The sequence below is a fragment of the Chanos chanos genome, chromosome 6 (assembly GCF_902362185.1).
Source record: "Chanos chanos chromosome 6, fChaCha1.1, whole genome shotgun sequence".
In the NCBI taxonomy this organism is placed as follows: domain Eukaryota; kingdom Metazoa; phylum Chordata; class Actinopteri; order Gonorynchiformes; family Chanidae; genus Chanos; species Chanos chanos.
In genome coordinates, this window is record NC_044500.1 from 41,627,978 (window position 1) to 41,655,282 (window position 27,305).

At 41.8% G+C, this 27,305-nt stretch overlaps 2 protein-coding genes across 2 annotated transcripts in view; one reads left to right on the forward strand and one right to left on the reverse strand.

Annotated features, from left to right (window-relative positions):
* magi1b (membrane associated guanylate kinase, WW and PDZ domain containing 1b) overlaps window positions 1-9,333 on the forward strand; it is a 92,678-nt gene extending 83,345 nt beyond the window's left edge. The window contains exons 16-22 of the mRNA XM_030776404.1: window positions 498-690; window positions 2,845-3,147; window positions 4,950-5,153; window positions 6,940-7,033; window positions 7,344-7,431; window positions 8,326-8,469; window positions 9,145-9,333. Coding sequence (XP_030632264.1) covers window positions 498-690; window positions 2,845-3,147; window positions 4,950-5,153; window positions 6,940-7,033; window positions 7,344-7,431; window positions 8,326-8,469; window positions 9,145-9,333 — 1,215 coding nt within the window. The remainder of the gene's footprint in view (window positions 1-497; window positions 691-2,844; window positions 3,148-4,949; window positions 5,154-6,939; window positions 7,034-7,343; window positions 7,432-8,325; window positions 8,470-9,144) is intronic.
* An 8,629-nt stretch (window positions 9,334-17,962) lies between these two features.
* rhol (rhodopsin, like) lies at window positions 17,963-19,039 on the reverse strand. Its single transcript, XM_030777151.1, has one exon. It carries the CDS (start codon window positions 19,025-19,027, stop codon window positions 17,963-17,965), a length of 1,065 nt encoding a protein of 354 aa, XP_030633011.1. The 5' UTR covers window positions 19,028-19,039.
* Between the last annotated feature and the right edge of the window lie 8,266 nt (window positions 19,040-27,305).

Here is a 27,305-nt window from a genome sequence, read left to right on the forward strand (position 1 = left end):
TGGCACTTTTTTGAGTCTCTGACTTTACAGTTTGTTTATGACATTCGTTCCCATGCCTAATGTGCTACATGGCATGGAACAGCCTTCAGTTTGTGTCAGAAATAGGGCCAAGCAAGCTCGTCGGTACAGTCTGTGTGGTCACTAGAGCAAGCTAACAGTGGATACACACTTTGATCTTGTCAATAAATCCCCTAAAAGACAGGAACATTTTTCAAACCACAGTTTTCTGCTGAAGTGATGTAGTTTCTTTTTTTTCCCCCCCACCCCATCTGCTTGTTCTTAGTCTGTACATCTTAAAAAAAAAACAAAATGGAGATATCTAGCTACTGCTGTTAATAAAAAGGTTTCAGCGCTAAACATTCTATCGATCTAGCTGCAGTAAAAATTCTCCCTTATCAGATAGGAGCCACAAGAAGCTACAGCTGGGTGAGTGATTGGCAATGGGCAGATTGCAGTTTTCACTTCAGTTGTTTTCTTTCGTAATTTTGCGTTGACAGATTTACATTGGGCACATTGTGAAGTACGGCGCGGCGGATGAAGACGGGCGGCTGCGGTCGGGCGATGAGCTCATCTGCGTGGATGGCACAGCTGTCGTAGGGAAGTCTCATCAGCTGGTGGTTCAGCTCATGCAACAAGCTGCAAAGCAAGGCCACGTCAACCTGACCGTCAGACGCAAAACCGGATATGGAGGTAAGTCCCGCCAAGAGGATCCAAAAAAAAAAGCGAAAATAAAAAACACCAAGGTCAGAGAGCCCTAAAAACCGACTTTGAGACGCTGTTGTCGTGAGAGAATAGGCGTTTTTTTTTCCTCGGCTTTATTGCGGGTTTCATAAAAAAAAATACCGGGTTGCAGTCATGCTCCGAAGAAGGGCTTAATTTCACGAGGTTAATCACAGATGCGGGTTTCACAGTGGAGAACACCTAAAACTCAGTCTATTTAATTTAATCCAGAGTGGTCCTAATAGAATCCTGAATAATGTAGAATAGGTCTAATTATTCATGCTTCCTGGACAGATTTTATTTAAATGAGAGTTCACAGTACATGTTAATGAAATGAACAGTATGCTGCCTAATTATGCCGTCTACAGCATTTCAGTCTCATGCACGTCATCTTGTGAGCAGCGCCCAGGAGCATGAACAAATTTGGTGGTTCAGTCAGTCACGCCCGAATAGTCCACAGGCGTATGTGGAATGGCTGTCAGAAACAGCAAATGACCACTGAGTCACCATGGCCCTGAAGAAGGGAGTAAAAAAAAAAAAAAAAAGAGTAGCAGTCATCAATGTGATTGAGAGATTTCCAGTCACTTCATCTTTCTGCTGCTGATGAGAAAGTCCAGAGGAGTGGGCAAAATGCCCTCTCATACTCTCTCTGAGTGCACACCCTTCCCAGTACAGTCATTTTAGCTATGGCACTCTATAAGAGTTACAGTATAGTGAATGAAGTGGAAAAAATAGGTCAGAGCTTTGCAGTTAGCGCAACATGCTCCCAGTAGACTTGTGCGCTTGTGTTGCTTTGTTGGGGTTGATAGTGAGCAGTGTTGTTCTGCATGATAGTTTTTGGAAATGTTCAACACACCCTCTGTAAAAAAAAAAAAACCAAACAAACATTTTTTTGTTATTCGTTCACCCTTATCGGTCCACCGATATGACTCACCCTATTCACAGTTCAGTTTGTACCTCGGTTTTCGGGCCTCAGGTTCGGGTTCTGTTATGGTTTGGCTTAAAAGAGAATTGAGCCAATTCAGAACTGTTGTTTTTCTTTCTTTATAATGTAATCATATACAATATTAAGTCTAAGGGGAAAAAATCTAATATTAACAGAAACAAAGCTCTTCAAAAAAAAGAGAATGAAAGAAAACCAATCTTTAGTGCCTTTTATTTTCTTTTTATTTTTATTTTTTATTCTACTGAAAAGTGTAACAAAACTAGACTTGATCAGCAGTCATTTTAAGACTCCTCCCAATCATAATGACTGAAATAAATCTAAACATCAGTACATTTTATTTTAAGGTTCTTCTTCAAGAAAATGACTGCAAGAGAGCTAAATCTGAGCACCCGTTATTTTATAATTATCCATACGAAAGCTAAACTTGAAAAACAGTTTGAGCGGAAGGAAGTAAGGACCTAAACAATTTCTGGGCTGTTGCTTCAGCATGCCATTTTAGTAGAAAAAGACATACATGACAACTGCAAAATGATAATTAACTGTTCTGACCTTTTTTCAGATCAATGTGCAGCTACTTTGGTGTAAAGGCTATTGAATTACAAATTTATGTTGGCCAGATTTCAAAACCAGACCTTGATCAAGGGCCAGAATTTTCTGGTAGCCTATTTACATGTATTGTCAGTTTTTCTTTTCATTGTTGACAAAGGCATATTTTCTTTGAGCTTGACACCAACTCATAGCCTGCTGACAAGTAGATATCGATTTTACGTGACTAGCGAGATATTTACGGTGCAACAAAGTGGAGTGATATATATGGCAAAACATCCCAGTGCTGTTATACTGCACATATCAGCATTCACAGAATGCCTCTCGTCCAATCAAATTCTCGACCGCAACTAATTGTTGTGTAATTTGAATTTGACTACAATCACTTCTTGGCCACTTGGAGGTTGCTCTTGGTCTGGATTTCGCCCACAGCCACCAGCTGAATTGGCCTGACCTAAGAAATACATGTTCCTATGTAGAGAAACCAACAACACCATGTTTGTTCACGTGGACTCATGTATTCCAAAATAGCTTAGATTATATATAAGATTTTTACCCTATTGGACGGAGATGGCTGCTGCTTGTATGAGGTAAAGACATGATTCGACTGTACTCTCGTTCCTCCTCCTCAGTGTCAAAGGTCGACGGGGAAGCGCCGCCGTCGCCGGCCTCTTCCCACCACAGCAGCACGCAGGCTCCGTCTCTAACAGAGGAGAAGCGCACGCCGCAGGGCAGTCAAAACTCGCTGAACACGGTCAGCTCCGGCTCGGGCAGCACCAGCGGCATCGGCAGCGGGGGAGGCGGAGGCAGCGGCAGCGCGGTGGTCAACACCGCCATCCAGCCGTACGACGTGGAGATCCGCCGCGGAGAGAGCGAAGGCTTCGGTTTCGTCATCGTCTCCTCCGTGTCCCGGCCTGAGGCTGGAACCACGTTTGGTAAGCCCACCCGTCACTGTTACCTGCTCCAGTAAATGTAAAAGCAAAAATAAAATGATATATTAACACACTTACATTAAAAAAAAAATCAGACAGACCTTGATAGTTTCGTGCTGTTTGGTGCAAGTTTACCGACACAAAAGATTGTCAAATATAATACAAATAGAAAGCAACAGAAGTTAACATGCTTTAAATAATACAACGATGGTAGGCGTAATTTGTTGATTATTGTTCTTATTTTGATTATATTATTATTTGAAATGATAAAATCTTCCTCCAAAAGATGCTTTAGGATTTGCCATCTTACATCATTTCCAAGACATTTCCATTCGTTCCATTATTCAAGTCTTTCACTGGTGTTCGGGTTTCCATCTTTGAGAGATGTTTGGGCTTCCACACGCTCTCTGTGTGACTCTGCATGTCTTATGATCTGCTCTGTTTGCTGTGCAGTGCGTGTTCTGCCTACCTGGAGCAGGGAACAACCCCCTTCCCTTCCCAACATAACCCCCCTGCCATCTCTCTCTCTTTGGTCCCAGGTTTCCAGGGGCTTACGGGCCTCTATTTGCTCCCTGGCTGTTTGGGTGGGATGCTGTAATTGGGCTTTTACACTGCTTGATTTAACATCAGTGGGGATCCCGGAAAAATAAAGAGCACTTCTTCTTTGAACAGAAATGGAAAGCATTGGCAATAAAAGCAGTAGAAAGTAATTGCAAGATCAAAGGAGTAATGGAAAGGTCATCAGGTTGTCAGGATAACGTTATAAATCGTGAATATCAGATTTTAACGTGGGCAACTTAGGGAACCCGATCGATGTTCGCTCGCTAAAATCTTCCATTTCCTTGTCTATTAGATATTTCACTACAGTAAATGAATAAACATGCCTTTGGCAGATGTCATGTCGAAACGGATATCAGCCGCTCAATGACTGCTCAGTACAAGAGTTTTCGCTGGAGGAGATTGACAGCGGAAAGCATTGTCAGAGCTTTCTTTGAGTGGAATGAAAGAGTAGGGATGGAGCACTCTCTAGCAGTAAGTCCTTCACTGTTCTGATAGGCAGACTCCTGAGTTTGTTGTTCCTTCAGTGAGAACGTGTGTGGGAAGAAACAGCCCCAGGGCACAAACCCAGAGTCTGTCAGTTAAATGCACAGACTATGTAAAATGTGCTTCAGGTAACTCAGTAATGATGCTCTGAATGCAGACTACGTGTCTTTTAACTTTCAGCAGTTGTCACAGTATGGAAGGGGGGGGGTCTGCTCATTTAAAACCCATATTTTAATATAGTTTTCATTATTTATAATGAGCAGTGGTATGACATAATAAAGTCCTCTGTGGGAATTTGAAGAGTTATGAAATATTTTTAGAGCTTTAAAATGTTATGAATAAATCAACCACAGAGAGGGATGTAGCAGAGGAGCCATTTTAATTGAGCACTGGCATAAAACTTAGCTCTGTGTGTTCCATATTTGCAGATTGAACAATGTTTCACATTCACATTTCGATCTTTTTTTTTTTTTTTTTTTTGACCAATGCTTTCCATCGACCAGAGAAATTTTGTCGGTTTGTCCTCCTGATGAATTTGGCAGTCTGGTGTGTGGGCACTCTGCAGTCAGTTTGGCTTGGTGGAATAACCCCTCAACCTTCTCTTTCCTTTCTCTCTTTCCCCCCTCCTCTTCCTCGCATCCTGTTCTCTCCTCAAAACAAAATCTCCTTCACCATCAACACAAACCCACATACACACACACACACATGTACACACACACATATACACACTCTCCCTCACTCTCAATCACTGGTGCTTAAAGCTGGAAACACATGTGTGGCCATGCCCCACAAAATAGGTCGCATCATTGAGGGGAGCCCAGCCGACCGCTGTGGAAAACTGAAGGTTGGAGACCGCATTCTGGCTGTCAACGGCTGTTCCATCACCAACAAATCTCATTCAGACATCGTCAACTTGATCAAGGAGGCTGGGAACACCGTTACGCTGCGCATCATTCCAGGAGATGGTAAGCCCACCGCTGTGCTCAGTCTGATTGGTCCAATCTGCTTGCTCTTCCAGATCATTGGATCAGACTTTCCACTCTCCTCCTTGATTAAACTAGGAGACTCTGAGCTTGTTCATAGAAAGAGTAGCTGATTAAAGAAAAGGCCAACTAGTATAAATCAAAAAAAGATATTTAACAGTGGGGGGAAAATGAAATTGGAAGGGTTTCCTGGTTCAGCTTATTTTTAACATATTAGCAGCTGCCAGATAGCAAATTTGAGAGCTTAATAGAGTCTAGCTTAGCAGCTTTATCGAGATTGGAGAAGTTGAGCGATAAGTGTTCCGTACTCTGGCAAGAAAAGCTCATTTGTGCCTGATAAGCTTTGTGAATATGTCCCAGTGTAAAGCCCTTGCTCTTTTTTGCACACACAAACCAGCATGGTATGGATAGCGTGTACAGTTCGTTTAAGTCCAAAATAGCATGCAGGGGAAGGTGGGATAAGCATATCTCTTATCAGCCTGCATAAAGAATAGCGGAAGTCTTTCTTGTTCAACCTCTCCAGGAGATGAAAGCTTTAGTCTTTTAAGGTGTCTTTAGATGGTGGACCATTGCAGAAGATCAAAATGACTTAAAGCCATCAAGATGGGCGTGTGTTTCACAGTTGTGTGTGTGTTTGTGTGCTGTAAAGAGATTAGGTTTTTCGTTTAAGTAATACATAGTGTTATAACCGAGAAGACAAGATTTATACTCGCAAGACCGCACCAAAATCCCCTCAGCTGAAATACACGATGCCACATTCACTTGCCGAGCCTCTGGCTCTCCGTGCAGTTCAATCAGCGAGGAAAGACACCTCATTTTGTCATTGTATTGAGGGGAAAAAAGCAGTGCATGGCCAACTCATCCAACATACTTGGTGAACCTCAAGAGGGAGTTTGGTGGAAGCAATTTCATGCTTCTTTGTGGGTTCTTAATCTGTTCTTTTTTTCTTCTTCTTCTTCTTTTTTTCATTTCTATAATTTATGCCTTGACATATTGCCAGAGCCGTACTCTCTGAATGTTTCAGGGAAAAGGGAGGAAGGGGAAAACACAAACAAACATGCATTTCTTTTCACCGGAGTAGGATGAGTGAACACGTGATGTGTGCTGCAGATGACACTGTGATATGAAAAAGCTATTTAAAGACTGTGGGTTTTCACGGATAGAGCACCCATCCAAGCTCAGCTCTCCTCGCCACTGACTGCCCAGTAGGGCGGAATTAAAACGGCTCAGAGGAGTCAGGCTACGCCTTGAATTAGCTCGTATTTGATAGGTGGTAGATGAACAGAGAGTTTAAACCAACAAATTCCAAGCATGCCAGCACCTACAACTGGCGGTTCTTAGCTACGTTGACCAAAGCTACGACAATTCTTATAAGCAACGAAGTTTTGTTTGGTTTTTTTTTTTCCCCCCAATGGACTGAGAAGAGATGTGGTTGTACTGAGCAGGCTTTCAGAGTTGCAATGCATCATAGAATATATTGCCAAAGAACTAAACAACACCACCTTGATATATTTTCCACTGTTTCCAGTCATCCATATACCTCACTTTTCCCTTTGGATGAAACACTGTAAATACTTATATGATTTATTTTCCCATCAGTCTTTGGACAAAATCTGTGGAGCCTCCACTATTGGTACATTGGATACACTCTTTGTCCTTTGGCTGGACAATGTAAACATTTTCCCCTTTTTGCTCTATGCAAGCGTAATGGCTCACTCAGTGCAAGTTTGGCAGGCTTTTAACACTGTTACACTCTCTCTCCTCTCAGATTCCTCTAATGCATCGTTGTTGACCAATGCAGAGAAAATAGCCACCATCACCACTACACACACACCTCAGCAACAATCAGCACCTGAGCCAAGGTGAGAAACATGTACCTTTGTACTGTGTCCTTGCTCTGGGGATCTTTGCTCACATTTTGGGCTGAAATGATAATGTTTATTCTTTCAATTCTGCATCTTATTAGTATCTCAGACAGTTAAATCTACTGAGAGCAGTCTGATCCAGAGGAACAAGCTTTAGCATTTCTCATTGTTTCTGACAATTATCTTAATCTCTTCTCCCTATACAGAGTTTGTTTTTTTTTATGTTTACTTTGTATGGAAATGTGAAAATGTGCGTTTAACGTGCGGAATATGTATGAATTCATAACTGGTGCTTTGATTTCCATAGAAACAACACCAAACCAAAACAGGAGTCTTTTGAGTTTAAAGCTCCACAGGCTCCTCCACCTGCAGCTCCAGCACAAGCTCCTGAACAGGTAAAAAAAAATCAAAGCTGTCTGCATTCTGTCTGTCCTCACCATTCTGTCTGTCCTCACAATTCTGCTTTTAATGCTGGCTGTCATCCCTCTATATAGGCTGTAGTGTTTTTCTCTCATTTTTGATGTCCATCTTAAGATCTGCTTGAGTGATATGCCTTATGTGATCAACCTTAGAAATTAATGTTTTATTTTATACATTGTAAATTATATATATATATATATTTTCAAAATTTTACATGTGTATTTATGGATATGTAACAGTTATTAATGTCACACACATATTCCAGTAGACAGTAGGCAATTTGTAGGGGGTTGAGGGGAGGGGGGTGCTATTCCCCTTGATAGCAAAATGACCAAAATGCATCCCCTTTGTTAGCCTGCCATCCCCCCATGATAATCTGTAGAGTAGTGTCAGTGACCATTGGGCCATCCCCCCCGTTAAAAAATAACAAATCACCTACTGCCAGTGGACCATTATATCATCTAACAAACACCTAAGTTGTTCGTGTAATTACATTGCTTGAATTCATTTAAGTGAGGTTGATGATTATTGTGTGTGTGTGTGTGAGTGTGTGTGTGCTGTTTGAAGCCAAATGCATGAACAGTGGATACAGGCCTCGGTGCCCTTGTGATGGTGCGTCCTGATGCCCTCTCCCGGGCCCAAAAATACCTACAAAGCTCAGTGCATCAATTATTCATCTGGTACCTCTGCCTGTACCCCTATCAAATCCGTGTGACTTTCCTTCAGGTAGCATTTGTCTCCTGCACTGAGACTAGAGCCTCTGTGAGCGAGAGAGAGAGAGAGAGAGAGAGAGAGAGAAAGTGAGAGCCACCTCATACTCTCCAGTGACCTTCATCTTTATTCGTGTCTGTCTCTGTTTTTTCTGTCAGGAGGCTGAATTGTACTCGGTCGATCTGGAACGCGATAGTAAAGGCTTCGGGTTCAGCCTTAGAGGAGGTCGTGAGTACAACATGGACCTCTATGTTCTCAGGCTAGCCGAGGACGGAGCAGCGGTTCGAAATGGGAAGATGAGGGTATGTGGGGATACATTTAATTAACCTGACTGCATCAAAATATACAAAGTGTCAGCAATAATGTGTGAACAACTGACTTTTGCCCAAATGCACTCCCACAGCCAATCAATTTTTATCATAGATACTTCCCAGTTACTACAAACATTAATTTAGCCTGTAATAATATGTTCAAAACTTCTCTCTGAGTGCTAAATGTGATGGTTAAATAAAGAGCTATGCCAGTGAGAGACATTTTCAGGTTCACTGGAGGGGTTAACCATGTGAAATAAGCATTATAGGTTCTGTGTAAATAGGCAACTGAGATATTTATTGGTGTAGCTGTCATGTAGCCACAGCACGCCGTGTGGTTGCTATGCTTGTGGTTGTGAGCTCTGCCCATTAGATGAGACAATAATAGCTTACTGGCCCTGTAAAGCATACCAAGGTGTCAGTAGGAGACCCATTTCTTCGGAGGCAGTGCTTCCCTGGTGAGGAACATTGACAGATAACTGCAGGCATTGAGGAGAAAATGGAACAAAAGGAATTCTGTTCATTCCCTTTTTACCCAGGGTTTTTTTTTCTTTCTTTTTTTTTTTTTTTTTGGTGATTGTCGCAGCGTCGCGAATGTAACCGAGTGTTTTATCTTATTTTTTCCTCATTTGCATCGATGTCTCTGTCGCCTGATGTGTGTCACAGGTAGGGGATGAGATTCTGGAGATTAACGGCGAGAGCACCAAGGGAATGAAGCACGCCCGGGCCATCGAACTGATCAAAAACGGTGGGCGGAAAGTCCATTTGGTCCTCAAACGAGGGGATGGCTCCGTGCCGGAATATGGTGGGTCAATCTATGAAAACATTCCCTTCTCTCCCGTCTTCACCCCCTGACATGCTTGGGGGGGGGAGTTTTGGCGGACAGCACCTCTCCTCTCCTGCACACCGGCCGTTCCTCTGGCCCCCTCTCTGCTGGGTGGTGGGTGCTGGGCCTCCTATTGCTGTCTTTAGCCTGCTCTCTGGGTTTCTGCACTGAGCTAGACTAAAGGGGGACATGAAGAAATGAGAGACAGTAGCTTGGGTGGGTTTGGGGACACACTTTACTAAACAAACTGAAAAAGAAGAAAGAAAAACTGCTCAAAAATATAGAGAATATTGTTTTTAAAAACTGGATATATGTATATTGATTCTGAGAGTACTCACTGAATTATATATTTTAGGGTTGAGGAGGAAGACACTTGGTAAACTCCTCAGTTCCCTTGTGTTAGATGGCATTTCCAAGTCAGTAGGGCCTAAACCAACATATTTATGATATTTATTGAAGGTGAATGTAAGCTACTGAGCGGAGTCTGTAAAAAAGACTTGAAAACTAGGACAGCATTCTAGTACATTTTACCATTTCAACGGAAATTCACAGTACTGTGCTAGGCATAGTCACAGATCTCTTCACACTTAACGCAAATTACTTTTGAACGATTATACTGGAGATTCCACTTAAACCAGATAATTCTAGAAACTATACATCCATTTTTGTTTTTTGTACCTAAACTGTTTGGGTTTTTTTTTTTCCGTCGTTGCGTGTACAGAACTAAACCAGCTCACTTCGTCAAAAAAGATTATTGCTGCATGATATTGTCAGTGAAGATCAGTTTCTTTTCTTTACTTTTATTCAGTTTCCATAATATTTATGGAGGATTTGTCTTAATTGTATTGATCTCTTGATTTATTGCCACAGTTTGTTTTCATGCATTCTTGTTTCGATAGTCATAACCGTTGACGTTTTCATTCATGTAATTTGTCAAGTTAAGAATGTGACTTGTCTTTCTTGCGCCAATATGATATCTTTGTGAGGTTGTATATTTTTGTACCATTTTGTACTTTTTTTTCCATTCTCACATATGTTGCCATTTTTTTCTTTCTTTTTTTTTTGCAATGTAAACTGCTTCTTTTGATGTGTGAGTGTGTGCGCTCATGCACATATGTATGCAAGTATGTGCGTCTGCATCTCACTCTTTCTGTGGGGTTTGGGTCTCTATGCTGCTGGGGGTTCTTCCACAACTTTCTCTGTTACTGTTGATTTTTCACTCAAGGGTGGGGGCTTTTCATGGACAATCTCTATCTTTGACTTATTGATTGATTGATTGAACTAATAAACACCTTTTCCATGGAAAAAAAAAGAGGATAATTTTCTCACGCTTATTGTTTCAGGGACCTAAATGATCTGCTCTTCTCTTTTTTTTTTTTTTTCCTTTGTTTTATCTGTTCCTCACTGTCGTACTGGGCTCTTCCTGCTTCCCTCAGCGATGGTTGCTCCCCATCTTGCTGCATGTGTGAGAAATGACAAGCTGGGGGAGCCCTGTTTCTACCTATCGGGCCAAAATCAGACCACGGTTTGTAGTTGCCATGTCCGTCCCTGTTCTGGTCTTCTGTGCTGTGGCCTCAAATCACATGTGCTGTTTACCACTCCATGCGAATGAATCCATTCACCCCGACTGCTGAGTGCTGTCACCGCTCTTGTCATTTTGACCAATAGGAATGGATTCATGCATCTTGCTTCTCACATTTGACCTTTGGGCAGTAAGCCCACAGATGAAATGCGAAAGCCACAGTTGCTCAGTTCGACTTGTGTTACGTCGTTACTGCGTGTTCTTCAGCATAGTTTCGTGTTTTTTGTTTTGGTTTTTTTTTGTTCTTTTGGCTTTTTTTGCAGATGTTACCTTTCCCATTAATAAGTGTAGTTTCATCCTTCTCTGCTTTGTCTGTTAATGTGTCCAGCTAACTGTAGATATAGTCTAGTTAGTGCTGTCCAGAAACACCTTGTCAGAACAATGAATTCAGTGCTTTCAAAAACGGATAATGTCAGACAAAGCCAGGTAATGAACAAGGTTCATCCCATAGTCTCCCCTGTAGTAGTAGTTCTGACTATCCCACAGTACTCAATACATTCTCAATATTGTAGCCTAAAAATATTCTTAATGTTCTAGTGTAGCAGTAGTTTAGAAGTTTGCTGGATCCTTTTTGTCTATTCATGTACTGGAAGACCTTTACAGAATTATTTACTTTTGTCTTCTGATTTCTTATTTAAACATTCACACGACAGGTCCACAGTGATACTTTTGGAAAAACTCATTCATACTGAACACATATCATTAGTTGATTTTATCACAAGAACAACAACAAAAAAAATTGAAAAAGTCATCTTTCATTTGTCAGTCATAACAGGCTTTATAAAAGCATGGAAAAGCATGAAGTTGTCACAGTGCTTGGACTAAAGTCAACATGTAACCAATTGCTGGCTCAGGCATAAGACTACAGTTCAGACATCCATGTATATTAACGTAATCATCCAACAAGCTTTGGCTGCTCCATATGTACTCATACATTGCTTTCTTGCTCGCAAGTGCTAATATTCCAACAGATATTTTCCTAAAAAAAAATTACGTTCTGCTTTTACAATCTTCAAACCAAGATCCAGCATTGATTCTTGGTCAGATTACTCACATTGCTTCAGAGGTCATGCATTTTACTTCCATTATCCAAAACAATGCCCTGTGTATCTTACAGACCCCAGCAACGACGGCATCAACTCAGCCGCCGGTGCACAAAATGTTTCGGAAGTGAACACCTTGCCACCAGTCAATCAGTCCCACTCACCATCGGAGTCCAGCTTTCCACCAGATCACAAACCATCACGGAACGAGGACAGGAGGGCAAAAGAGTCTGGCCAAAAGAAAGACCGTGGCCGGCACTCCAATCACCACCATTCTAAACACAGACACCGCTCTCCAGACAAGAAGAGTAAGAACAAACGCCACGGCAAGAAGTCTGAGGAAAGCGGCGCTTCAAAGTCCTCCAAGAAGAAAGGTGACAAGAAGAAGTCCAGTGCTGACGACTCCCACCACCACCACCATCGCCGGAGACATCGTTCACCAGAGAGGAAGCGCAGAGCCCGTAGCGCAGAGAACACCCTGGACAGTCACCGTGGAAGAAGGCACGGCCGCTCCCCCGAGAGACGCCATCACCGCCATTCCTCTCCGCACAGGCGCGGATCTCCTTACCGCTCACCACACCGCAGGAGTTCCCCATACAGACGGAGATCCCCTTACAGGTCTCCCTACCGTTCCAGATACCAGTCACCTTATCGCCGACAGACCCATTCTTTAGATCGTGCCCTTGAAAAGCCCAGGAACGAAGAGCTGGAGGATATCGTGCTGAAGGAGCCACCTCCACCACAGCCTCCGTCCCGCACGGACAGCGTCTTAAGGGAGCGCAACCGTGAGGACGCCCTACTGAGAGATCCTCCAGGCCGCCTCAGAGAGCTCTCGCCCATGGAGCGGATCTATCGTGGAGACACCCTCACGAAAGACCTGTCACCCATGGAACGGGCATATCGTGGAGATAGCCTTCTGAAAGATCCCTACCCCATCGAGCGGGACTACCGTTCAGACAGCCTCCTCAGAGAGACAGCCGCAGGACGTGTCGAGAGAGCCTACAGAGAGCAGACTCTACCTCGTGTCAGGACCCCGGACTCGGACGACGGTTACGGCAGGTACAGCTCGCTGCTGAGGGGTCGCTCGCCCGAGAGACGTGCCAGAGCTGATTCGCCTGGGGCCCGTTACAGGACCAGGAGCCTGGGCCGGGACCTGTCCCCAGTGAGAAGCTACAGAGATGAAGACGAGGTGGAGGTTGGATCCCGTCTTAGGGACCAGTATGACACGTTGAAGTCCCAGTACAGCAGAGCTCCAAACCCCATGCCAGAACCCAAAAGGAAACCATACAAAGAGAGCCCGAAAGACCTCAGCATCTGATGGAGCATCGCCTGCTGCACGGTGGTTCCCTCACTCTCTCCCTCTCTCTCACACACAGGCCTTCATCCATGGAGAACATGGACCCTGGATATTAAGTTATTAATCTGACATTCCTGTGCTCTTAAACAGAGATTCCTAACCAACTTAACAGCTTATCACAACTCAACGGAAGGATGGTCTTTTCTTTTACTTTTCAGGTTTCATCGGCTGTTTTTTTTTCCTTTTCTTTTTTTCTTTATATTCTTCCACTAACAACTCTGCATATATCAAAGTTTATCAAATATGTAAAAAGGAAATAATTATGTGCCTAACAGTAACATTATTATTATTATGATTATTATTATTATTATGATTATGATTATTATCATTAATGGATTTTGTTTTCTAAGGGACAGGCCTTTGAATAACTGTTTTAGTTTTTTCTGTTCCAGAAAAATCCATTCATGCACCGAGCAGCTCTCTGTACATGGTGCTCAGACATACGCTGTGCATGTCAACACACTCTCAGTCGTCTGCGTTTCTTTCTCTTCTCCCCCAGTGCCACTGTTTTTTAGACATTTGACCAGAGTATAGCACAAGCCTGCATTTGTTTGTATATTTTTGACAGTTTGCAGTATGTGTACATTCAGAGGTGATCATTTTAAAAAACGAACGAAGGGAAAAATGAAATAAAAAAAAAAAACTATGATGATAGTGTTCAAAAATAATAATGATGATAATATATTAAACGCTTTTTGAGGAGTACCTTGGTTTGTGATCATTCAATGTCTGATCTCTTTGTCTTTAATGGTCAAGGCTGAAAGTTAATGGCGTGTAGGCGTTTTTGTGTAATCGCAAAAGAATGTGACTTCAAAGAAGTGTCTGACACGATGACATAGTCTTTTCACATATGCAGCGGTGGGTATGTGTGGAGTAGCGGATACATTGTCAAAGGGCTGATCTCTGTTGAATTTTTTTTTTTTGTTCATGCGTTTTGCAGATTATTAAAAATACAGATCACAAGAGAATAAAAAGCCCTTTATCTCTTCAGTCCAGCAGTTCAAAAAGGAAAGACAGAAAGAAACGCGGTCTGCCCACGGAATCGGTCACTCTTAAAAATTCAGATCTCTCTCTCTGTTCATGGCATGAATAGAAAAGTGTGTTTGGTTTTCAGATGTGATGACAGAAGAGGATACGGTGCCTGTGATGTTCTGTGACACTGTGGAAGAGCACAGTTGGCATCGGCCCTGCTGAGGCAGTGACACTCATAACACAACCCTTTTCATTTTTCTTTTTTTCTTTTTCTTTTTCTTTTTCTTTTTCTTTTTTTTTTTTTTTTTTGGCCCAGACACCCTGCAAAATAGTAAAAATCCTTTAGGATGTTGTGAGATGTGTAGTAGACGCACTGAGGGACATGCTTTATCAGAAGAATTTCTGATAAAGCCCTAGCTCTAGTTGATAGTCAAGCTCTAGTTGATAGTTTAATGGAATTTAAACCATTTTTAAAATGTGCAGATGGGAGGAATTCACTATTCTGAGGATATTGGTTGTGTTCTGTTTTTTATTTAAGCTTTTCTAGCTTTGTGCCGTTCTGTTGATTTAGTTGATTGTGACTCACATTCTGAAGATTTACACTCATTGACACATGCTTTAGATAGGAGCCATTAGCTAATATCTAATGAGAGCACATGCAGTGTGCTATGCAAAGCTCTAATGAGTGCTAAGTTGAAGTAGCAGCAGTCAAATCAGCAAAGAGCCTGAAATCAGCTGGTATCATGTTGTTTTCCATTTTTATTATTATGTGGAAAATCATTTGAATCAGAGCACCCTACACATGATCTTGCAGCTAATGGATAAATGTTGCCAGAACAATGCATGATTTCACTTAGCAAAAAAAAAAATCCATTTCACTTTAACATCTTTTTTATCCTTACTTTTACTTAAATGAATTATAGATAATTAGTTCAGAATTGTCACAAATTGATGAGCAATTATAGAATTGTTATTTAATCAAGTGTTTCACAGAGCATAGGAGATATGTCTGGTAAAGCTAGCTAACATTTTGGCAGTAGTTTAGCGTTTTGAATGTTCTAATTATTGGTAAGTTGAAGTTGAGTGGAAGGTGCCTTTCAATATCACTTTCAATATGACTGTGCTTCTGGGTATTGTATGATTTCATATGGAAATATTATGGTAATAGTTCAAAATGGGAAGGTCTGCTGTTGAGAATGAATTTTACCGATGAAAGCAAGAAGCAGTGAAGTACCGTGCTGTACAGACAATAACTTGACTGGTAACTTGATTTCTTTCTCTCACGGATTTATTGTATCAGTCCCTGTGTGGTAGATCAATTTTTCCTCACTCCTGAAGGTGAAAAATTACTTCACGACTTTGTTTTGGCAATTTTAACACATTTGAGTCTTCCTGACAAGAGTGATTCAGTTAACAGCCTGATACTGAAATTGGTGCCTTCTATCATATTAACATGTACACACATTGTGCGGTTGCTTGTGTTTTCTTTATGAGCAATGGTGTTTTTCTCTTCCTTTGGATCAGAAAATATTATATGACAGATTTTAGGGTAATTTCTATGTTAAGATAATAAAACATAGTTTAGGGAAGATTTGGCATTTTCACAAACATGGTGTCCTTCAATTCAAATATCACCATGACATCTTCTTTCAAATGAAATGAGAGATCATTTGATACGACTGAAATATGAAAGTAGGTTGTATTCGGTGCCTTTTGAAATTTATCGCACCGAAGTAAATCAGGGTGGGAGTGCACTGATGTATTGTAAGCTCATATTTTTGTCTCATGTCATGAATGAGGAGGAATTATGATCTAAATTATGTATTTGCGCTTCTTGATACAACATTAGAGGCTCTGTTTACTTTAAGCTCCCTGATGAAATAAGAAATGCAGTTGGTTTATTGCAAGCCAGATCCAGCAATGACATACAACCATGCCTGCCTATAATTTGTCATGCCCCTTGCGAAAAGGTAATAAAATCTGTACTAACAGTATCATCAACAGCAGCCGAGATATGGGCTCTGGGGCTTGCTGACCTTGATACGTGTTCGTGCGTTGCCGTAGAAACACACGAAAGGATTTTGTCCTGTTGAGTCAAACGTGATGAAAGCTAAAATGACAAGCGTTTCCTCTGGATAAAATAACATGCACGACAGACCAAGAAGAATCACTTGTCATTAGTCGAAGGAGGATGTGACGCATGATTCAGCAGAGCTAAACCTATGCAAAGGTTCACTACAGTTAGGCTCATTATCATATTAATGGACCGCCTTTTGTTCCTTATTTTCCACTCTCCAAAACGTTTCCCTATTGTGTTCTCCATTCAATTTCAATTCCATTCCCACACCTTGAATTCCAAAGGGTCAATAGTGATTACACATTTGTCAGTGTGTCTGAACTGTACAGCAGTATTCCTATTGAATCTTAGGACCATGACCTGAATACCTTCCGTTTCTTTGTTGTTTCTTTCTTCTTCTTTTTTTTCAAATTTGTTTGTGGCAGAAGCTGAGTAGAATCTAGATCATTATCTTTTAATCATTAGATTTTCCTCTCAAAGTCCTTCTTACCATCCTTTGAATAGTTGGCTGCTCTCATACTGAGGATTTTTTTTTCTCTCTGCTTTATCTTACGTCAGTGGAGGCTAAAGTCTGTGAATTTGTATTCCGTCTGAGATGGAGATGCAGGAAGGTATCATGGTTGCTATAGCTACCTGAAGGTCATTTCCACACTAGTTCTATGGGTTTTTTGTTTTGAGAGTGAGATTAAGTTTTCCTGTGGCTGCCATGGCAGTAATAAGAATGCTTTGTATTTAGGTTGAAGTACAGACCTCAGTGACACAGTGTTCGTGGTATGTAATTAGTTACCGTAATTATAGATATTGCACAAACCACAGTAGGCTGTAAATAAAATCTTGATAATATTTACTTCAATATCTCTCAGCAGAGTAAATGCATAAGGAGTCATAAGAGTCAAATGTTTTGATATTGTGATGTGTCAGATTCTAGTTGCTTTAAAAATCCATGTTTACTGCAGAGACTGAAACAGCAAAAGTCTTTCTCAGTATAGCTTAGCAAATGTTAAAGTGAATTTTTCAAATTTGTCTTTAACAATGTACTGAACCTTGAATGAAGTTAGTCTGAAGATTGACACTTGGACAATCCCCCTTCATAAGTACCTCATAACACCTCGGACGTGTCTATGTTCAAATCCACCTTGATCTGATAGCATTAGCACCTGATGCAAGGTCACATTGTTGGAAAAGAATGATAGCCAGCAACCAACCGTGACATTGCTGGCGGTGGTTGTAATAATACTTATTCCCTTTATAATACATAATTCCATAATAATACACATTCCCATATACACAAATACATACACCCACACACACACACACACATCAGCACGAGTCCCTCGACAAGTAGAAAGTAAAAATAATTGTCCTAGTCCTGATAAAAAAATAATAATAATAATAACCAGCTACACATCCCAGTTGATTGGTATACAAAAATCTGTACAAAAATAGCTTAGACCTGGACACAGTATGCGTCAACATATTTTCACCCCTCTTAAACTGTCTTGTGTTTGAAACAGCTCTTACAGAAGGACGTAGTGGTCTCTCCAATGTGCTCTGAGAAGTGACTCTGAGCTGGTGCAGGCAGCAGGGTGGTAAGTTCCTAAGTGTGGGAAGGTTTTGTGCAGGGCTTTTATGCCGGTGACACAGAGCTGGAGGAGACAGATGAGGCCTCTGTCTTGGAAGCAGTGGTAGAGGCTCCTTCCTCTTCCTCAAACGGGTTCTTGCCACAGCACAGAGTTGTAATCATGCAATGGCGGAATTGCTTGTTCATGCAGATGTAGATGAGAGGGTTGTACAGGGCTGAGCTCTTGGCAAAGAAAGAAGGTACCGTCATGAAAATTGGTCCAAATCCAGTCCCTTGATTGGTGAAGATGTACCAGGCCACACTGGCATAAGGCAGCCAGCAGACCAGGAATGCGATGACCATAATGACAACCATGCGGGTGACCTCACGCTCGGCCCTCTGCGTTGTCTCGGACTCCTGTTGCTGGGCGGCGGCCGCCTTCACCGCACAGACTAGACGGCCATAGCAGAACGAGATGATGGTCAACGGAATGGTAAAATGAACAAGGAACATGTAGATGACGAACGACTCATTGTTGATGTGCGGCTTCATGGTGTAGTAGTCAATGCCACACGAGCACTGCATTCCCTCAGGTATGTAACGGGACCAGCCGAAAAGCGGAGGCATCGAACAAGAAGATGCCATGATCCAGGTAAAGGCGACGCCCATGATGGCGTGATCCTCTCCAAACCGAAAGTTGCTGAAAGGTTTGCAAACAACTACCCATCTCTCAATAGCCAAGACTACCAGAGACCACAGGGAAATCTCACCGCCATGGGTGGCAAAGAATCCTTCAATGTTGCAACCCGTTCGACCGAAGACAAAGTAGCCATGCATGGCGGTGTATAATGTAGTGGTAAATCCACCAACCACCATAAAGAGGTCAGCAATAGCCAGGTTTAGAAGGATGTAGTTTAGAGGGGTCCTTAACTTCTTGTGCTGAATGGTAACATAGAGGGTCAGGAAGTTGATGGGAAATCCCGTGATGATGAGGAAGAACATGTAGGCAGCGATAGTAGAAAACACCCATGGTTCCGCCAGATAGTACTGAGGGTACTCATAGGGGCTTCGTACCACCCCAGTGAGATTGGACATGGGCACGTAGAAGTCTGGCCCCTCCGTGCCATTCATGCTTGCAGGTTTACTGTGCTCAGTCCACAGTACCGAGTTGTTTGGCCGCTCGAGGACAAATGACTGTAAACGGAGCTACGCCTCCACCGCACTTTATTAATAGGAACAGATTTGATTAGCATAAATGATTAGTAAGCAGAAAAATAATCTAAGCCATGCAGATGATAATCCAGTAGCTATGCAGAGCATAGTTGACTGCTCATCATCACAATCATATGGGCTGTGTCTGTCCTTACCTATTGGGCTAAACAGATCAACGCTAAACCACAGTTACGTTATAGATATAACTAAAATACCCCAAGAATTTGCATTAGAATCGTCAAGACTGTTAGGCAAAACATTCTTGTGTTGTATTCCGTTTTCTTCAGTTATTTGTATTATCTCAATTTCCCTGATAATTTGTTCAGTAACAAGAAATGGCATGGTTAGTCTTCCTGTATTCTTCAGTCCAGTACTGTCCTTTTTTTTTTTTTTTAAGAGACTCTGAAAATAAATATGTCCCGAATCATGTGCATTCTTAATTTAGGAACCCTATCCGAAGGCCTCTAGATTATGCATAGTGATGATGTGATGAAACTCATTTATGTACAGTGGGTTTTAGATGTGTGACAGTAAGGCTTGCATGAGCTAATGACAGATCGCAAAAATAGCCAGCTTCTGCTGGGTTTTTTTAGAGGTTTTTTTTTTTTTCCTTTGTAACAGTCACTTTTATGTTACTGCTCATTTGTGCATCTATTTTTCCTGACATTCCTAATTTTCCTGCAGAGGAATCTACTGGTATCCATACGGTGTTTTAAGATTAACAATTACAATAAGAAATTCATCCTATGACATTCCACGAGCAAAATAGTATGATTGAACACTGTTTATGTCGGGGTAACTGTCCCTACCTCTGACTTGCCCATTAATGTGTTCATAATAACATTTCCTTATTCAAAATCAGGAACAGAGTAACGGAATTGTGTCTGCAAATGTTGACTGAAGGTATGGGATAAGTAATTATTATGAATTATTGGTTAAACTGTATATAGCATACTTACAGAAATGGCATTTGTTTATTTTATCTGGAATGACAGCAGTCAAAGTTCACTCTGTTAGATAAAGCAGTTCAGTATTGCCCCCTAGTGTTTCTCTAGAAAAGTGCACTCTCAGATGCACCAAAAGCTTGTTATTCTTCCTGTCTCAACATACATTAAAAACTGTAACATTAAGTTCTCAAATGCAGTCTAGTTCATCATTAAATGGATCATTGTGTTCAAAGATTAATCTGTATACATCAAAGAACACCCTACATATCCTGTGTACTTAATGTTTCAATTTTCTTGTCAAGTTGATGTAGTCTTTTCCCTTCCTGGACACCAGACACTCATACCTACAACCCAGGAGACTCAGAGGGAGAATTCTGTTTACCGGTTAAATTTCAAAAGAACTGAAGCAGAGAAATGTACACTATAAAATGTTCACTGTGACTTGTGTGTCTCTGAAATTACACCGAAAAAAAGTGAGCTAAACCTGATCCCGCAATACATCGTCTCTGCTATCTGCAAAAGTGTTTCAGGAGGATTCACTGTTTTGCTAAGGTCTAGCTATGTGGGAAAAAAGCTTGTGTTAGAAAATGAATTACGTTCTACATTCATTTATCTTCTCCTTTCTTCACCTCAGATAAACAGACCAAAATTCTGTCATTTTTCTGGGTAAGATGGTACTTGCTTTCTGTGTGGAACTTTTTGCTCTAAATATTTATTATCTGTACTACTGCAGGGTTTATAGTTTGCTGTGGTATTATCCCTGAGGTCTGAGATCCCAAAGATTTAAGATCTGAAATTTTGGACTGCTCGGAGTTTTAGATCTTGTCTTATATTTTCAAATTCCAGCAGGCATTTGACTGACATTGAGTGAATTTGTTTAGTTAGTAGTGCATGTGTGTATGGGAGTGCAGGGCCAAACAATATGAGAATCATAGTGATTGCATGGATTCCTCAGTGAGAGTGAATTCCAAGAGTGTTAGCACATGTGCAGTACCACACAAGCAATAGACAGAAGGCACACTCCATACTAATGCAGAAATTACTGCGGCCAAGACAAACACACAAGAGAGATATTCGTCTGCTTATCAATGCACCATGAAAAAGAATTTGCCGTGAAGTAATACAAATATCATTTTGTAATAAACATTTCAAAACAATGGCGTTTTGTGTAGTCTAACATTGTTAGTATAGTCTCATCATCAAATAATGAACTCCATATCTGTGTGTGTGAGTGTGTGTGGTGTTGTGTGTGGGTTTTTTTCCCTGGCTGATCTGAATTTACAATGCATGAAACAATCCTGAGATTTTTCCCTCTCTGTTCTTTTTAAAGATTGCTTTTTGTTATTCCACACAAAGCCCTTTTTTGCCTTCTCACAAAGAAAAAAAAAACCCTCTTCACACTCACTGTACCATCTGTAAACTTCCTGTTCCCTAGAGTTTTCAATGAAGCTGGAGGGGGTACTTGACTTGGAGTGTTTTTTTCTGTAGCTTGAGGGAACGTTGAGGGGTGGGGGGGTGGGGGGGGGGTCTATCCAGGGAAGGCCTGTCTGCAGACACACAGTATGCCATACCGCTCTTCTTGGTTTTCCTCAGACCGTGAAACACAGACCGCAACCACGAAGGATTAATTTCCTCCTCTTTATGGTTTCAGCTGTCTATTATGTTGATTGATATATCACAACAAAACCAGTGACACTTTTTTTTTTAGTGGAGAGTATTACCCAAAAGCTTTCAGAATGAGAACTGGAAAGAAAGGGCCCATATATTTTACACATGTGTAGATACCTTGGCATCTGATGAAGGGAAATCAGGGTATCTGAACATCAGCATCGGTGGAAGAAAAAGCTGGTCAGGAGGATACGGTGCTTTCTGCCGTCAACTGGCATAGTTCCCACCGCTTGTTTTCCAACCCAAAGACATTATTATAGCTGTTATTTATCGCTGAAGATTGCAATGCCTTTAGACCCGGTGAAAATGCCAGCACGTGCAATATCTGACACTGTAAATTCATGTTCACACGTAGAGATAGAAGGCTCTTCTCCTAAATCTGCACCGAGATCTCGGTGATTTAGAAACAGTCGTGACCAAAAATAGCAGCCAGTCACATAATTCAAAGTGCGTGTCTTAAGGTCACCGAGAAAATAATCTGCGGAGGCCAACATTTCGCATGCCACATGTAAAAGTAATTTATGACAGCTTGTTTTTTGTTTTTTTTATTCGTACGCTAAAAGAAGTACGCTGTTGTCTTTTTAGGAACTGTTTTCCCTCATTGTATTTTTTGTATCTTGAATGGTCCATTTTCGGAAAGAGAGTAATCGGAATGTGCTTGCATCATCAATAATTTACCATCCGCAGATACACTTGGCCAGGCTGGATGTCTCCATTCTCTAGTCTTCTCCCTCCGTCTGGAGGGGACTTCCTTCCTTTAATTCATCGGTGGATCTGCCTCCACTCTGCAGGGTATATCTGGTTTATAGTTTAGCCCTTACAGTACGTAGGTGAGGAGCACTACCTCTCTGATCTGGTTCTGGGTGGAGCTGCATCCTCCGAGGAAGATTACACCCCTGGCTTGACAATGCAGGACCGGAGCGGTGAGAGTAAAACTGGACTCTCACAATGGATTCGGGGCACGGCACAAACGGAATATCCGGCAGCGTCATAAGCTCACACCCAAACGCGTTGTGCAATGGGGGGGGGGGGGGCGGACGCGGATTTCCACGTGTGATACTTACGGGATGTTCCCGAACGGGACGGGACACTGACTCGACGGAAAGGAGTCTGACGCAGCTCGTAGTAAAGCGAGGCGAGGCAGAGACGCTGTGTGTGAAAGAGAGCCGGGACTGTGGGAAATCAGCACTGAGCATGCTCCATCGGTCTGTGTGTACAAAGGCCAGTCCTGTTCAGCCACCTCTGGGGACCAACCAAAATCACATTCTACGTGCCTGCTGAGAGGAGAAAATAGAACTATGCATACACACACGCGCGCTTACATGCATAATCTGTTGCTCAAAGAGCATGGTCTCCTAAGGCTTAGATTTAAAACTGGGGCATGGGAGATGCGAATAAGTATGCATAACGGTAGTTTCCATACTATATCTGTAGGTATCTCACAAGTTTTCAATCAAATTTATCCCAAACATAAACATGTGCGTGCGCAGTTTGCTTTTGCGTGTGCTAATAAATCAGGAAACCTGTGAACCAATGAAGGTGTCTGTTTATATATAGCATATATCTAGTGTCCATGGGGACACATTTCTATAGTGAAAATGAGAGTGTACAGTACTGTTTAAGGCCATGGGTAGAAGATTTATACTACTTCCTTTTCAATATAAACAAGGCTTCTGGACTGGAATGACACTGTGCAGTCTTGAATGGAAATCACTACGAACCTCCTAGTATTCCGGTTACTATGCGTAAGAGCCCGCGCTTGGACGACTATTCCCAGCTGTCTACGAGCTTGATGACGTAGCAGTTCAAGGTTTTGTTTCTGTGTGGACAAGTGCTGTGATGTCTTGGGTCACACTCTTGTACGGCCAGCTGGAGTGGGCCCTTGAGGATTGAGTAATATATTCACTGTGAAGATGGTGACAGAGTAACGTCACACACCCATGTCTTACTTATGTTATTGTTATTCTCAGGCTGTTTTGACTTGACTTCTACTGTTTGCTTAATTTGACCCCAAGGCAGAAATATCAAATCTTTATAGCCTTAAGGTCATCCTAATGTTTTCTTTTGAATGAAATTAAGCACAGAAGGAACTGTTTTGCTCAGATAAAAGTCATTCCATCATCCTTTTCCATGGAAAGCGCTCATTTCATTTAAAATACACTGTTCTTTTCATGGCTCTTGGACTTATGTTCGGATCACACATTTTGGCAAAACGCTAGGCCTCAAATACATGAGTACAGACTTCCAACAATATGAGAAAACACAGATTTTCTCCAATATGTAGCTCATTATGATGCAGACCCATGTCTCGACAATGGAGACAGATGAAGCGGTCGAGTGCAGCTCTGTCTGGCTGCACTTCCTTATTTACTCAGTGACCTCCTTTTAGAACCACAGTCTGATGAAAGACTTCAGGTTATCACATGCACCAACAGCGTTTGCCAGACTCCCTTTAAGTCATCAGAAGATCACAGAGCAGGCTCCTTCACTATGGATCTGACCCTTAACCTCCGTGCGCATACGTTCGTGGCCCTCAAAGAAGGAACAAGTGACCATAAAGGAAAAGAGGCTTCAGACACACGTCACTGGCCCAATTGCACTGGCAATAAAAGGATCTGAGAACGTCGTGCAGGGGGGGGGGGGGTTCTTTGTTTTTAACAGAAGACCTTCTGGAATGTTCACTGCCCACCATATGCATCACAGTAACTTAGTAACAGCCAGAGAGACTGTTTTGGTCTCTCATCACCTGACTTGAATAGCATCAGATTAGGGAAGATTTAATGTGGTATGGTACTCATCTGCACTGCACAGGTCAAAGGATTCATAGCAGGTCTAGTCTGGTAGACCACCATGGGTGGCCTTAGAGGATGTGTTGTACTTCAGGACTTGGTCTGGTCACTGATATCCTTACAAACAACAACACCATCAAAGCACTTGGGTCTGGGGTGAGAGAGCCCATTAATCAGAGCAAAGGACTTCAGGTAAGTTTGAAAGGTGTGAGGTCATTTTTAGTATAGTTCAAAAAGAGCATTAGCATTGCGCTTCCTTCTTCATCTATTCCTGTACTTCCCATAGGTGGCCAGTGCTGCTTCAGCAAAGCCAATCATTTCCCCTGTTCTCTCGAGTATTTAGCCAGTATTGATGGTGAAGCTGTCCTCCCCAGCAAAGGGAGGAGAACAGAAAGAGTGAGGGGAGGGACTGTTAAGAGAAAAGAGATCAGTTCCTCTCTTCTTTTTTTTTTGACTTCTCATGCCATTAATTAAGCGGGAGGGTGTTTTCATTAAAGCACATTCTCCGGATGCTAGCACTATCAGTGGTGTACAATGGAGCAAGGAGCACAGACTGCGGGGGGGGGGGGGGGGGGGGGTGGAGGAGAGTACCAGGGGTCTCAGCTGAGTGAAGACAGACGTACCCAGTAAAGACAGCGCAGAGGGGGGAGACAGAAAAAGAGAAAAACACACTGCATCCATGCCTCACTCTCAAGGGAGCCAGTGTCTGGTCCAGTCTCTCTCTCTCACACACACACACACACACACACACACACACAGACAAACAGGAGAATGATAACTGCCTTAACATGCCAGTCTGTTGACCTAGTTCAATAAAACAATAATTCCAGCGTATTCCAGGTCACTTTTCCGTCTTTATCAGTCTCATTTACCACGTCGTTTGCACTAAAGGGCACTTTTCTCTTAATTAATGACTGGGCCCAAGTTTGTCCTCTGAATTTTTTTTCTCAGACACCTAGGTATTTGTCACCAAACAGCCTGCTAACAGGACAGCTGGTGCTGCACCATGGAGAATCTCCAGCCAGCTGTTTTCATCTGATTTAGTATCATCTGTTCCCACATTGATAGAGACCCCATGAGTGTGAGAAGTCCAGATGAAAACACATTACATGCTCTCAAGGATGATAATCGCACAATGATGGACTTTAATGTTTTCATTAATACAATGTGTATGAATTACAACAAACTTTCGTCTGCCAAAGTGTTCACTTGATTTTCGAGGAGTTTGAACTACAACTAAATCAATTATTCAGTTACTCAGTCAAACAAAGATTTCAGGGTCACGGTTTCTTTTTTGGTGCAGTTATTGTCAGACCTGAGTGGTCTAGTCCACCTTATTAGTCAAGCAGTTCTACATACACTCCATCATCCAGCTTCTGTTTCTTAGCAACACCACACAGATCTTTTTCCCCTTTAAATAAATAAATATATATATATATATATTTTTTTTTTTTTGCCGGTTATCTTTCAAAGGGCCTAGTTAGAAGTGCATGAGCCAGATCTGGGCCTCTGTGTTGGTTTGTCTGCCACATAACCAAGTCTCCAAGGCCTCCTCCAGACAGACTGACTCATGCAAGTCAGCATTAACAGTCTCTGATCTGGACAGGGTATCTGTTCCCACTTTAAAGAACATCTTTGGAGTGTCATACAAGTGGGTATACATGACTGTTAAGTGACTGTGCTGTACTTTTTTTTTCCCTTTTTTTTTTTTTTTTTACCCATGAATTTTTTGGCCTTTAATCAGATAGTCTGAGCTCCACGTCGCTGATAAAAACAGAAAACACAAGACACATGCTGTGCTGGCTTAAGAAATACGTACCAAACCTTCCTCTGTGGTTCATGCAGATTTAGTTATAGTACAAAAGTCATAGAAAACACTTGAGATGTCACACTACAAATTAATTATCATAGAAGTGTAGTAGATAAGCATTTGACAAATATTACTCCTGTAGTCCCTGAATGAATTAATAAAGAACGCAGAAAGCACAACCTGATGTGAGGAACGTGACTGTGATATGACACGTGGAAGAACTTCAACCATACAAAGTAGTTTTGTTCAGCTGTCTGTGCTGTGTCTGTTTGTATTGACTGTTGGATAGATCTATATTCTCGTAAATCTCTAAAGGTCAATTGTACCATTACACAGGCTAAATATTTAAAGAGGAACAAATGAGTTGAGTTACAACTAAAAGGATTTATGAGTGAAATAAAGAGAGTGGCATGGAGGAGGACATGTGGATCAGCAGATAAGTAAGCTACCATGGAGACATTTGGGATTTCCTTCTGAAGTCTTTCTGTTGTCTTTGCGAGTTTCCACATCTGAAAATACTGTTAAGCTCTCCTAGACATGTACAAATTTATACAGAGTGGGTCTGATCACGCCCCCCCCATCCCTACCAACTTCATGGTTATCTTTCAAAATCCAAGAGCTGTTGAGTATAACCAAACATCTGTGCTATGATATCTGTATTAAAGTCAAGGTGTAATGGAACTCAAAACCATATCAGAAGCGAATTACACGTTCCCCATTTAAAAGCCCGTGAGATTTCGACTTTTTTTGTGTTGTCGACTTTGGGGGCAAAGCTGAGATTTTGTGCTATGCTGTAAACACTTCTCGGTGGGGCCCATTGGGAAGTGCTGAGGGATATGAAACAGCTTGCCCCAAGGAGATGGCTCCAACAAGACTCTCACCGCACCTGAAATGACTATGACCAGGCCCATTCCGTCAACTCAATCTCATACTCAACTTCACAAGGTCTCAGCACTCAATTCTAAAACCATAAGTGAATGGAA